This window comes from Panicum virgatum, chromosome 6N (assembly GCF_016808335.1).
Source record: "Panicum virgatum strain AP13 chromosome 6N, P.virgatum_v5, whole genome shotgun sequence".
In the NCBI taxonomy this organism is placed as follows: Eukaryota; Viridiplantae; Streptophyta; class Magnoliopsida; order Poales; family Poaceae; genus Panicum; species Panicum virgatum.
Genome location: NC_053150.1, coordinates 44,280,530 through 44,295,137, shown reverse-complemented (window position 1 = coordinate 44,295,137; position 14,608 = coordinate 44,280,530). Strand labels below are relative to the sequence as shown.

General features: G+C 50.3%; 1 protein-coding gene across 1 annotated transcript; it reads left to right on the top strand.

Moving 5' to 3' along the window:
• Positions 1 to 1,631: 1,631 nt before the first annotated feature.
• LOC120680207 (patatin-like protein 2) lies at positions 1,632 to 3,916 on the top strand. The gene is made up of 5 exons (XM_039961817.1): positions 1,632 to 2,071; positions 2,184 to 2,365; positions 2,510 to 2,687; positions 2,808 to 2,969; positions 3,228 to 3,916. The coding sequence occupies exons 1-5, from the start codon at positions 1,850 to 1,852 to the stop codon at positions 3,783 to 3,785; spliced, it is 1,302 nt and encodes a 433-aa protein (XP_039817751.1). The 5' UTR covers positions 1,632 to 1,849; the 3' UTR covers positions 3,786 to 3,916.
• The last annotated feature ends 10,692 nt before the right edge of the window (positions 3,917 to 14,608 follow it).

Sequence of the window (14,608 nt, the reverse complement as noted above, 5' to 3'; positions counted from 1 at the left end):
CTCTATCCTGCTATTTTGTCTATTGGTAATTTATAAAGCGCCGCCTCTCCTTACGCTTTAGTCGCTTTAAGCACAAGGTGGTAGTCAGTCGCCTCAACATCATTAGCTTCACGATTGATACTTAATTTTCCCAAGGTCTATGTTAATCCTGTTGAGATGTAGGTGTCGTTGCGAATCCCCCGATCCGCGTCCCTTTCCCAGCAGCAAATGAGGCGTGGAGAAGATGTAGATGACCCGTCTCCCTTTCCAATTCCAAACACACGAAGAACACAAGAAGAGACAAACGTGGGTAGAACTGATCTCTTATTCACATAATGATAAGTATATGTTCTATTATATAGAGTCAACACTTCAGGGGCATATTCGGTATAAGCCCATCATTATCCTTAATCCTAGGGATATCTTAACAAATCCATGTTGAGCTTGGGGTAATCTTTTGGTGTAAAATAAAATCCTCGAGAACACAGTAATGAACGACTCGGTAAACGTATTGCCCAGTACCAGCCGTAACCCGTTCAATACTCACGCGGTGGGTGTGGATAGAAATGTTGCTGTTTTCAAAATATAATCTATATGTCACGCACGCCGCTATGTTTCTAGTAAGAAAACTACGCTCATAGGATTAACGTTTGTGTGGCAAAAATACGGTGGAATATTCTGCGAACTACGCAAGGAAAAAATTGGAGCAATAGGAAAACGTCTGAGGTGTGTGGGATGGATTATATGGTGGTTGAAAAAAAAACAGAAGCTTAGCTTCGACTAGTGGAAAATTCAACGGTCAGAACTCAAAGCCGTAACGTGCAACCCCCAAGATCGGAACAGTCTGACAGAGATGGAGACGGAAAGTTTTTTCTGTACACTTTGTTCTCACATATGTGCATCCTTGGTCATCCATCTCCAAATTGATTCAGACCGAGCACGCTTAACTTCAGAGTTCTTTAAAAATCGGCTTTCGGAAAAAAAAATATAATTTATTAGTATAAGTATTATATTAATTCTATTAAGTCCTGTACCGGGATGTCAGATAAAGAAACTTTTGTCAGCAGGTCAGCAGGTCAAGCGGCTTGATTCTGTCCTCAGAAATGATTGGAACACACAGGTACACGAGCCATCTGTAACTGCCACCGTAACGTTCACAGCGCGGGACTTCCAGCCGCTTTCCCCGGCGCGGAAGTCCTCGCCGCTCGGTATACCGATACGCTGTGCGCACGCAAACGTCCAGGTCCACGTCCACCCGACTACCCCGCCAATAATGGCGGCGCCCGCGCACGGCTAGCTACTGTACGCACCCACGCCGGCGACCGGCCGGGCGCCCTCGCAAGCGACAAGCCGGCGAACCCGGCCGGCAAGTGTCAGCGACGGCGACAGTACAGGATCCTGCAGGACTCGCTAGGTTGTCCGCCCGGCTAGCTACTGTCCATGCTTGATCCGGTCAAACTCCCGCCCGTGCCTTTCCAGTTCGGCAGTTCCGTCCCTGGGTGCACACGAGCGCGCGCGACTCCGATGGCACCGCCGGTCGACGGGAATGCCATTTTTTTGGGGGTAAAACGACCAGATCCGCGTTGGCCCGTTCCTTAGCAACCCCCCCCCCCCCCCCCCCGGGGTTTATAAGCACAGGCGCTCGTGCACGGACCTTCTCGCCTCACGCACCACGAAGCGCAACAGCCAGGGACAAGAGGGTCCTTTTGTAAAGCCTGAAGCGCGAGCGATCGAGAGCAGAGCATCTCCTCGACCTCGAACGAACGAGTTCCCGAGTCTTTTGTTTAGCGCGGCGGCACTGCACGCGCGAACTAGGGGCCGGGGAGGTTGTGTGTTCCAAAAGTGTTTGTGATTTGAGGCCGTGGGCAGCATGGCGCCGGTGTACACCGCGGGACTCGGAACGAGCGGGTCCGGCCTGACGCTGAACCCGGTGGCGGAGCGGGCGCTCAGCCGCGGCGCGTCCACGCTGTCCACGCCCATGTCGCCGCCGCCGGCGTTCGGGAGCATGGTCACCGTGCTCAGCATCGACGGCGGCGGCGTCCGCGGGATCATCCCGGGCACCATCCTCGCCTTCCTCGAGGAGAAGCTGCAGGTGATCGAGTCGTACTCTCTAGTCCTGCATGCACACGTTGCATACGGGACCTATCTAGCTAGGCATGTCGCCGCCGGTTTCTGACGATCGAGCTTTGTGTATGTGTCCGCAGGAGATGGACGGGCCGGGCGCGAGGATCGCGGACTACTTCGACGTGATCGCCGGGACGAGCACCGGCGGGCTGGTCACCGCCATGCTCACGGCGCCCAACAAGGAGGGCCGCCCGCTCTTCGCCGCCAAGGACATCAACGACTTCTACCTCCAACACTGCCCCAAGATCTTCCCAGCCGGCAGGTGAGGATCCATATCCATTCCGACGAACCCTAGCTGCCAAGCTCCGAAACGGATCGGAACAAAACTCCTGTACTAGCTAGTCGTACACTCGTACTAGCTAGCTACCGTTCATGTCATCGTCTGACTCGTGTGTGCGTTGTGCAGCGGCGGTCCTCTGGGCCTGTTCAAGAGCATGTCGGGACCCAAGTACGACGGAAAGTACCTCCGCTCCGTCGTCCGGGAGCTCCTCGGCGACACCAAGGTCAGCCAGGCGCTCAGGAACGTCGTCATCCCGACCTTCGACATCAAGCTCCTCCAGCCAACCATCTTCTCCAGATACGACGTGCGTGCTGCACAAACTTAACACATGCACGCATCTGTATTCATTCTGTCGTTGCTGCATGTTAATTTGTTTGGTCCTGCGCCGTTCGGTTCTAACGCGACTGCTGTTCACACGCCGCAGGCCAAGAAAGATGTCTCCAAGGACGCCCTGCTCTCCGACGTGTGCATCAGCACCTCCGCCGCGCCGACCTACCTCCCGGGGCACCAGTTCGAGACCAAGGACAAGGCCGGCAAGCCCCGGGCCTTCAACCTCATCGACGGCGGCGTCGCCGCAAACAATCCGGTGAGTCATCATCGACACCGACCACGTATCGACACCAAATTAAAGAACACGTAGCAACGCACGAAACCATGCACAATTGGAGCCAAATGTGCCGCTATAGCTGTCACTTTGGAAAAGTATAGTCCAAGTCGTTTACTACTTGTCTAGACTGATTAATAAATTTAACTGCGAAGACAATAAACAACTTGAGCGTTTGACGACGACTTGTCTTAATCGTGAAGCTGAGATCTGATGAAATGTCAACAAATTTTGCCGCAGACGCTGCTGGCGATGTCGCACGTGAGCAAGCAGATCCTGCTGGGCAACAAGGACTTCTTCCCGATCAAGCCGGCGGACTACGGCAAGTTCATGGTGCTGTCGCTGGGCACCGGCTCCGCCAAGGTCGAGGAGAAGTTCGACGCGGTGCAGTGCAGCAGGTGGGGCATCCTGGGGTGGCTCTACAACAAGGGCGCCACGCCCATCATCGACAGCTTCTCCCAGGCCAGCTCCGACCTCGTCGACATCCACGCCTCCGTGCTCTTCCAGACGCTGCACTCCGAGAAGAGCTACCTCCGGATCCAGGACGACGAGCTCGCGGGGGACACCGCGTCCGTCGACGTCGCCACCAGGGAGAACCTGGACCGCCTCGTCGGCGTCGGCAGGGCGCTGCTGACGAGGCCGGCGTGCAAGGTGAACGTGGAGACCGGCAAGAACGAGCCGGACGGCGACAGGGGCACCAACGAGAAGGAGCTCATCCATTTCGCCAAGATGCTGGTGGATGAGCGCCGGGCCAGGCTCAAGAAGAAGGGGATGGCTAGGCCGGGCCGGGATACTTGATTCGTTGGTCAAATACTTGTTTACAAACTAGAAAATATCTTTTTTTAACAAGAACTAGAAAATATGTATACATGGTAGGCTAAGCCGCATGCTCTGTAATCCATTCGTTTATTCATGTTGTCAACTAAAAACCTGAAGTATTTAATATGTTTTTTTCCTAAAAGAATAACATGTGGGATGTTAAAAGGCATGCATGGTTTCGGTGCAAATAAATACAAACAAATTAATAAGTGTGTCAGTATGGATGTTAATAGGTGACCCTTAGCCACCAAGCCACACTGCCAAGCCAGCGGCAAGCCTTCCACCGACGATGCCTCCAAGAAGGTAACGACGTCAAAAATGCCGCCGTCGCCCGTCCAACAAGTGGACAAGGTTCTCACCTAGAGGAATTCGCGCAAAAGGGATGTGCTCCAAGATGACGCCCTCGGATGCCATCGTCATCGCCACCAACAGGAAGCCGGCGAGACTTTCGTATGGAGAATCCCGTCCTTAGCTGCATGACCACAGTACAGCCAAATCCACGGAGTCTTCCCGGGGCTGGCGGCGCCACCAAGCCGCCACGCATCACGTCCAACCCGCACCACCTCGCACCGCACCGCCTGCATTCGCACAGGCCAAAACGCCGATGTCCGCAGCCCGCCGCACATCGTCGCTGGCCGCCCCATTAGCAGCCCCACATTCGCGCATCCGCACCTCCCAGCGGGCGCAACTCCACAGTGGCCACGAGCTGGCCGAGCGTCGGGGCGGCGTAGTCCCCTGCCATGGCCCTCCACGTCCAACCAGGTGCACCATTGACCGCCACCGCGCTGGTCCGGAGATGCAAGGCCAAGCGGACACCGCGAAGGGCCACAGCCCAGTGGACGCCGCATTGGGCCACCGCCGCGCCACGCCTCCAGCCCGCCGCTGATCCGTCGACGCGAGGATGCCGTGTCGCCGGCCCGCCCTCACGTCGCAGATCACCAACAGTGCCGGCCGCAGGGACACCGGATTCGCGCTCGCTTGTGCCGGATCCGGCCACCCATGCCGGCGCCACCACGAGCCGCCCACCGACTGTCGAGACGGCCATGGCCCCAGGACGCTGGCCCGCATGGTGTTGGAGACCCCCACTAGCTGATTTGCCCCCACGGCTAACTTCCTCGTCGGCCACTAGACTTCCGAGCACCGGCGGACCTAGAGGGTGGCCAGGGTATGCCGTGGCATACCCTAAGCCAGCCCTCCTCTACACTAGTGACTTCTTTGATTCCGATTTGGTCAAATTTGAATTACAACTTGACAATTATATACTCTAACTTCTATACAGCGTGGAGAGGGAGCCCTCTCCGCGCTCCCTTCCCCAGTAGCGACACGTGGCGCCACCGGAGAAGACACCCGATGCGAACCGTCCGATCGGTCGCAGGAGGTTGATCCAGGCCGCTCCTTGGCTTTTTTGCAAATAGACCCTTCTATTTGTTTGTAATCAAACCCACCATCCATGTCTTTTTGCAAAAAAACCCCCCGCCGCCTACCCGCCCCCCTCCTCCGCGCACCCTCCCTCGGCCTCCCCCGCCCCTTCCTCTCCCCTAACCCTAACGTTCCTCGCCGCCGCCCCGCTGCACTCCGCCACCGCCGCCGCCCTCCGCCCTCCTCCCCTACCACCGGTCGCCGTCCTTGGCCGCCACCCCCTCCCGGGCTCCCCACCTCTCGACCCCTCCCCCACCCCCCCACCTTCGCCGCCCCTTCGAACCCCGGCGTCCGCTCCGCTCCGCGCCGCCGCTGGCTGGGGATCCAACCGGCGGCGTGCCAGTGCCGGATCTGGTGCTCCGCACTTCGGCACCATCGTCCGCGGAGGTCCCCACCCCATTCAACCTTCCGCTCCACCCCGGTCGCCGTGGGCCTCCGCCTTGGCAGATCTCGGTGTGCAGGCGGGGGATCCGGCAGGTGGCGGATCTGGCCGGCGGCGTCGAGGAGGAGCCGCGTAGGCGACGGATCTCCTAACCTCCCCACCTCACACCCCCCATCGCCGCCGTCCCCTTAGCCCTCCCGCTCTCTCACGGTCGCCGCCGCTGGCCCGCCCCTCCGCCAACCTCCTCCTCGCCGGATCCGGCCATCCAGGTGGCGGATCTGGCCCGCGGCGTCACCCTACGCCACCCTCCGCCCCCTGGCGCCGCCCGTCGCCAGTCACCGCCGCCCTTGCTTGGGCTCCTCCGCGCCGCCGCCGCCACCCCCTTTCCCCTCCCTCTCCCTCATGGTCGTCGCCGCTGGCCCGCCCTGCCGCCGACCTCCGCCTTGCCGTATCTCGACGTGCAGGCGCTGCCCGTCGCTGGTCGCCGCCTGGCCTCCTCCGCACACACGACGGCCTCTTTTTTTTGCTTTTCTTTTTTTCTCTTTTTTCTTTTCTTTTTCCCCCTCTTCTGTAATGTTTTCACCTCTTCTTTTTTTTTTTATCTTTGTGCTTTTTTCTTCACGCGGTGGAGCGCGTGATTCTACCTAGTTGATTACATGAGACATGAGAACAGCTTCAAAAATCTTACCAACCTTGTTGATCTCTCCGTTAAGCTAGTTCAAATTGGAAGGTATAAGCTTTATGATATGGTTTATAATCTTCTAAAATTGATCTTGCTTCCACAGGTGGCAATGACAAGTGTTGAAAGGGTCATTGACTTTATTGAAAATTAAGCTAAGAAATAAGATGAGAGATAGTCTTTTGGATGATTGTCTACACATATTTATCGAGCAAGATAAGATATGATATATATATATATATATATATATATATATATATATATATATATATATATATATATATATATATATATATATATATATATATATATACTTTCATGAACTTTAATGGTGAAGTATAAGTGAATTGATCACCTCTTCCTATCAGCTTAAGCGGGGTCAGAGGTCTCAAGTTCGAATCCCAGCATGCGTGATTAAATAAAATAATTGCAGCTGAATCCTATTTCCACGTTTGAGGCCTGGCGTAGCCTACACATGACGGGGTGTTGAAGTATAAGTGAATTGCCCATCTCTTTCCCAACAGCTTAAGCTTTTGGGTTGAATTAGTGTTGGAATTATGGGCTTGGCCCATTTATTTTCATCAATGCAATTAAAAGAATTCAAAGTCCACTATTAAATGTTAGGGAATCAATTGCTTAATTCCGTATCGGGATTTGAGGAGGATCTCAACCGACTTAAAGAGTGAACCCTGTGTACACCACTTGTGGAGCTGGTAAGAGGAGGTTGGTGAACCACACACGCGCGCTCGCTCGCCTCACCGCGCCAAGGCCGAGACCGTGGGCGCGGCCGCGGACGGACGGACGTACAGTGCGTCGCGCGGCCGGACGGGCAGTGCTGTGAGCGTGTGATGTGATGAGCTGAACATTTTTGCTGTTGAATGCTGAGACAATAAAACGTTGATAGTTACAGGTGAATGATGACACAAAAGTAATCTTGGTTGTTAATGGAGATTCTTGTGATTCAATTGCACCAGTAACTGCCACTAATCAAAGCCCATTACAGCGTCTAGGTTCATTGAATCTAAGGCACCTTCACTGCTATATAAACCAGCCCCTCATCCACTCATCCATACAACTCAAGCACTTGCTTCAGGTAATCCTGCTTAGGAGACCTCTCCCTTCTTCCTCTGTTGCTTTCTGCAATCCCATCGGTAGCGCTGCGAGCACAGCTCTGCCGAGAGCAGGCCTCTGAAACCTCTGCAACGCTGAGATCCTGCTCGGGATAGCGGAGCAATCAGGTCTTTGGGGAGCGTCTTGACGCGACTGGTCGCTCCCTAATTGACTACTTCGTCTACTTCCCGGTGGCCGAACGAACGTCTACGTCCTCGACTTCCTGGTGGCCGAACACCTACGTCCTCTACTTCCTGGTGGCCGTACCTGTGTTCCCCAAGTGAACATCAAGATCGTCTCGACTACTTCCTAATAGTCATGTGCACTGCATCGACTAAGTTCGGCTACATCGAGCAGCCCTGACCGACACAATGTCCAGTTAAGGGAACGACGCACCTGGTGCCTCCGGCACTGGTCCCGCCTTAGGGTACATTCTAAACCTATTTTGGTTTATTAATTTGTTCATCCTTATTATTGAGAATACTATGAACACAAGCACATATTTTGTTAACACTATATCACTCATTTATGCCATGAAATTGATAATAATATTTGGAATTAAAATATATCAAAAATTGCCTAAATTTCTAACAATCCAAAAACCTAATTATGTTAATAGGCTTTCGCTATCTAGCTTTGCTGCAACAATCAAACCACCACCTTTTGATGGTTCCAACTACAAACGTTGGCGTGAGCAGCTTATACTATGGTTGACAGCGCTGAGAATGATGCATATAAAAGAGGGGAAGCCCGACCAGTTCACTCTAGAGGAATGGAGTGCGTTCGATGAGTCTGATAACCTCTTTCAAGGCTGCGTCATAAGTGTTCTTGCTGAACACCTGGTGGATTCTTATATCCGGCTCCCAACTGGCAAAGATTTGTGGGATGCTCTTGAGGCTAAATATGGAGTGTCTGATGCCGGTAGTGAGTTGTATGTGATGGAGTAGTTTATTGACTATAGAATGGTCGAAGACCATTCTGTGATGGAACAGGCTCATAAAATGCATACTCTGGCAAAAGATCTCAAAAATTGTAGCAAACAGTCTCTATGTGTGTTACCTGATAAGTTTGTGGCCGGAGGTATTATCTCTAAGCTGCCACCTTCTTGGAGGGACTTTGCTACTTCACTGAAACACAAGAGACAGATGTTCACGATTGATGGACTCATAGGGACTCTTGATGTTGAGGAGAAGGTGAGAGCAAAAGACATACGTGGGAAAGGAGTTGTTGGTGCTTCAAGAGCCAATTTTGTTCAGAAGAACAACTCCCACAAGAATAAGAAAAAGCCACCACTAAACCAATCAAAGGCTAAGCAGACAACCACGTTCAAGAAGAAGAAGAAGAAGGGAGCTTGCTATGTGTGCGCGAGTACGGATCACTTTGCTGCAAAGTGTTCGGAGCGCAAAGGCAAGAAGTCCGCCAACATGGTAATTAGCGAGCCTGGAGGAACATCGGGGTATGGTAATTCATTACCTACAGTTCTTTCAGTATTTTATTTACCCGAGTTGAGGGTTGACACTGGTGCTAATATTCATGCTTGTGCTGATACTTCTTTGTTTTCTTCTTACCAGGTCGGAGGGACTTCCACCTTGCTGATGGGGAACGGTTCGCATGCACGTGTTCTTGGTGTTGGTATGGTAAATTTGAAGTTTACTTTAGGAAAGACCGTGCAGCATGTCCCCACTATCAAGAAGAATCTAGTCAGCGGCTCTCTACTGTGTAGAGATGGTTTTAAGTTAGTCTTCGAGTCCAATAAATGTATCTTGTCTAAGTTTGGAACTTTTATTGAAAAAGGTTATGAAAGAGGAGGCTTGTTCCGTTTTTCTTTGTCAGATGTTTGTAATAAAGTTGCGTACAATGTTATTAACGTTGATGAATCAAATGTTTTGCATTCGAGGCTTTGTCACATTAATTTTGGTGGTATGATGCGTTTAGCTCATTTGAGTTTAATTCTAAATTTACTTTTGTCAAAAATTCTAAGTGCCATGTATGTGTTGAATCAAAACAAACTCGCAAGCCTCACAAGGCCGCGGAGGCGAGGAGCTCGGCACCCTTAGAACAAATTCATTCCAATTTGTGCGAAATGAATGACGTGTTGACAAAAAGTGGTAAAAGATATTTCATGCCTTTGATCGATGACTGCACTAGATTTTGTTACATCTATTTGTTGAAGTCAAAAGATGAAGCTTTACACTACTTTAAAATCCATAAAGCTGAAGTAGAAAACTAACTTGAGAGAAAAATCAAAATAGTTAGGTCAGATCGTGGTGGCGAGTACTTCTCAAATTTATTCACTTTATTCTACGAGGAACATGGTATTATTCATGAGAGGACGCCTCCCTATTCACCTCAGTAAAATGGGGTTGTCGAAAGAAAGAACCGCACTCTAACTGATTTGGTTAACGCCATGTTAGATACAGCAGGACTTTCCAAGGAATGGTGGGGTGAGGCTATATTGACTGCATGTCATGTCCTAAACTGTGTTCCTATAAAGAATAAAGAGATAACACCATTTGAGGAATGGGAGAAGAAAAGGCCAACACTTTCATACTTACGTACATGGGGTTGTTTGGCCAAAATGAGTGTGCCAATAACCAAGAAATATAAGTTTGGACCTAGAACTGTGGATTGTGTCTTTCTAGGTTATGCTATTCACCGCGTTGGTTATAGATTTTTAAAAGTGAAATCTGGAGTACCTGACATGCATGTTGGTACAATAATGGAGTCCAGAGATGCTACATTCTTTGAAAACATTTTTCCCATGAGAGATGAAACAAGTTTATCTAGGCAAGAGTTTATCGAGGATGATAGCTCTGCTGAGCCGATAGAACACAATGAACCTATACTTGTGGAAAATCCCGAGGAGGGTAATAATGATGCTCCTAGAAAGAGCAAGTGACAAAGGACTGTAAAGTCTTTTGGTGATGATTTCAATGTATACCATATGGATGATACACCCAGAACCATTGAAGAGGCATATTCATCTCCTGATGCTGACTATTGGAAGGAAGCAGTGAGGAGTGAGATAAATTCTATTATGTCTAATGGAACCTGGGAGGTTGTTGAACGTCCTTATGGATGTAAACCTATTGGATGCAAGTGGGTGTTCAAGAAAAAGGTTATGCCAGATGATACTATTGAAAAGTACAAGGTTAGGCTTGTGGCCAAGGGTTATACCCAAAAAGGAGAGGATTTCTTTCACACATATTCACCTGTTGCTCGATTGACCACAATTCAAGTGTTACTTTCCTTGGCAGCCTCTTATGGTCTTCTCGTTCATCAGATGGACGTTAAGACAGCTTTTCTCAATGGGGAGTTAGAAGAGGAGATCTATATGGATCAGCCAGATGGGTTTGTGACGGAGCTAGATCTATGTACCTCCCTGCCGAGTGGGGTCCCCGAACCTGGGAGACTACCCTGCTCGGTGACTCGGTTATGACTACTTGGCATGCAGGACTCGGCTGTGCACGGAAAGGATCTTCAGTGGATCAGGATGAGAGGCTCCAGCTAGAAGCCCGGATATCTAGGGATCTTAACCGACCTCCTTCCTTGTAAAACAACCCGAGCATATCTTCCTTGTACCCCCATGCCTCCTGATCTATATAAGGGAGATGTGGGAAGTGTCACAGAACAGTCCAAATAATACCGATCAAGTGCACTAATTAACCATTTAACTTAATCCTCCGATACTGCACTTCACCAGTACACCCAGACTGCCTGCTATAACCAGGATCGATTACATGGGAACTCTCGCCAAAAGACGAGCACATGTGATTACAAGCAACAAAAGTTTTCAAACTTAACTTACAACCAGAGTTAAACAAAAGTCTCCAAATTAATTTACAATAAAGTTTTATAAGCCAGGGTTACATATTGTATACAGAGTTCAAACGCAGCTGAAAATACAACCAGTTTGAAACAAGCTTCAAAATACAGCACGGTAGATAACGTCGATGACAAAAGAAGAGCTTCACATCTTGCCCACTGATGTGAGGCTCACCTGCCTGCACTTCACGGAGAAGATGGAATCCACTCGACCGTCCAACCTGGAGGAAGAGGCTGACCAATCCAGGACGCACAGATTTCCTCGAAGTCTTCCGGAAAACAGCCTGCTCAGAAGGGTTACAACCAAACCCTGAGTACTCTAATACTCAGCAAGGCTTACCCAACTATTGGTATATACTTAGCCGACTCCAAAATATGCAAGGCTTTTGGCTCTGGAGTTCTTTTGCTGAAAAGCCACTAGTGCTGGATCCTTACTTTCAATATTTTAGCTCCAATTAATTTGATAAATAACACTAGATTTACCTAAACAGCTAATACACACATGCTTGTTCATATTATCTTTTCCAGAATATAACCATACATCCACCTTTCATCTTTCTGTCCTTTCAATCCTTACTACGATGTGACGCATTGACCAAGGCTCTCATATTCGCGAGTCACGGCGAATCGATCTGATTTAACCTTGCAAGGTGGACCTAACTCACACACCGAGTGCTACCCCGTCGAGTCACACCACGCAACTGTTCCCATAATTACCCAGAAGTCTGAATCAAGCCCGCAAACACCCGGCTGATGAGCCCCGCACGTGCGAACACCCGGTGAACCCGTGGGCCACTTCACCATCCGTTATCCCTACCCAGCACCGCAGGTCGAGACTCAGATTCCGACACAATTTAGGTAATTAGCTTACCGGTTTCGACTACCTCCTACTTCCAGCATGTGGTTAGTACTGTTCAATCCTTAGTCAAAGGGCCAACAACGGAACGGTCCTCAATCGACACAGGCGGAGACTCAATTTTCTTTAATCAATAATCATGTCCAACTTTCCCTCCGCCCGGTCTCCAATTCCCTTCTCATTGCATTATTACTCATAACACTGCCTGAAGTAACAACCCTATATCTCGCGGGTGATAGGAAATCACCCGTCTTCTACCGAGTTTACTTAAGCATAGCGGTGCTAGCGATAACTGCACTAGTAAAGACACTGGGTATTCAAGATTATGCATCTATGGTTCCAATCAATTCCTTGAACGTAAATGCACAATACTTTAAATATAACATGGAGTAATTAAAATAAGGGATATGCTCCAGGGCTTGCCTTGCAGGTCAGCAGGGTTAGTGGCTTCTTCGGGAGCTTGATCAACGACTTCTCCTGGTTGCAGTTCTTCTGCGGAAGGCTTCTGGACCGGCTCGGAAATCAGCTCGTATCCGATTTCGGTTTCCGCGTCTATACGATTAAAATATGCCATGCATGAGACTCATGAAATGATGCAAGGCAATGCAGTAAACATACAAGAATGCATGGATAAAACGGATAACAACAGCCCTAACTATGGTTCAAAAGGGATGGTTCAGTGCTGAGATGAATTCCTGGTTCAAATGTCTTTTAGCCTGAAGTGTCTCCATCAAAAAAGACTAGGGAAAGCTCTTGAGTGGTTCAGGCTCAGCTCCATAATGCAAAGGAGTGATTCAAGATTTTAGGTACCTCTAAACAAGAACAAGCGAAACTGTCTAACAAAAGGATGGAATCTAGCTATTACATGGCTCTATCAGATAGAGCACGAAATTATGAAGCTATAGGAACTGGTTTTGCATTTTTAGGATTTTTCTGCATTTTTCTACAAATTATCAAACTTCCACTCAAATCAAACAAAAAACAAAAACTACCCCTACCCCCTGACCAGCGGGCCCCACCCGTAGTGGAACAGAGGGAGCAGTGGGGGGGGTGCTCCGTTCTGCCTGCCTGCCCCGGCCGCGCACGCCGGCGGTGCCCCTGCGTGAGCGCAGCGGCCATGGGCCGATCGGCCAGCCAGCGGGGCAACGCGGTGGGCAGCGGCGGCCCGCGCACAGAGAGGCCCGCGCGCTCGCGGCCCGCACAGGGGCAGCGCGAGGGCAGAGCCCGGCGGCGGCGTTGGCGCGGCGGCGGCGGCTTGCAGCAGCTCGCGGCGTTACGGCGGCGGAGAAGCAAGGCTGCCGCGGGGCTGGGCGGCACGGCGCTCAGGGAGGCTCGGCGGCCTCGGGGCGCGCGGCAGCGCTGCGCGAGCCCGTGCCAGGGCGGTGTTATCGCCATAAATTATAATTTATGGGCCGAAAGCAAGATGGGCTTAAAGCAAAAGATCAAGAAGACTTGTAAATCGGCTCCTGCGTGAGCATCTGGGCCACATGGGCCATGTACCTTTAGATTTAGTTTAAGATTAGAGATAGAGTCCGATCGGGACAAGATTAGTTTAGATTGTTTCCCAAGTCTCCGGACTATAAATATGTATCCTTTGTTATTAGTAAAGGGAGCGTCATCACGACTCGCAAACAATAACTCTCGGCGCATCGCCACCCCTAATCCTAGGGTTTTCATCCAAGTAAGCGCCATGCTGCCCTGATCGCTTCTTGCGATCAGGGCAGCATTATTCTTGCCTTTACCTTGGTATTACTCGTACTGAAGCATTTTTTATGGCGAGTAATGCTAGTTATCTTGATGTTCGTAGCATGGCTTTTAGTAGATCTATCATGCTTTGTTGCTTATCATCTACGAATATCACGTTGTCTCTGTGCAGTCACGTTTCAATCTCATGCTAGTTCTTGTCGCATAGAATTAGTCGCACAGAGGCAACACCCTACTTCTTTTATATCTAGTAGATCTGATCTGTTCTGGTTTGCTCTTATCTTAAGAGTTTGCGTAATATCTGCTAGGTTAGGCCTTGCAAACGGATTGGATGATCCGATGGCGTAGTAGATGCTTTATCTTAGCCTTGATAGGGATTGTTCCGGGAATCGGCTTTTGCTAGTTCTTAGGCCTCTGTTTTACGTTATGGTTTAGTTATTTGTTACGTTCATTAGGCCTAGTCACGTGTAGGATATTCCGATCTAGCAGTGAAGCTTTTACCATCGTAGATTAGATTAGTTAGATTTAATTGAAGCAGCTTTGCAGTTATTCGCTTATTTCATCGAAATCTGGATGGTTACGGATCCGATCTGACACCGGGACTCGATCGGCTCTTTAAAGCCGATGCAAGAGTCGTCCCGGGGAGCCGACCATGGCTCGGACTTACGATTACACGTGTCTTTGTATGCAGGAAACTGTTCGGAGCACGTCTGCACCCTCCTGATCGGGTATAGGTCAGGTGGCACGCCCGGTTTTCCACAAAACCTCCGGGCGCATGACGGAATTGCGGGCCGTCGACGAGGGAGCAGTGCCTGCTAGCGCCCCAG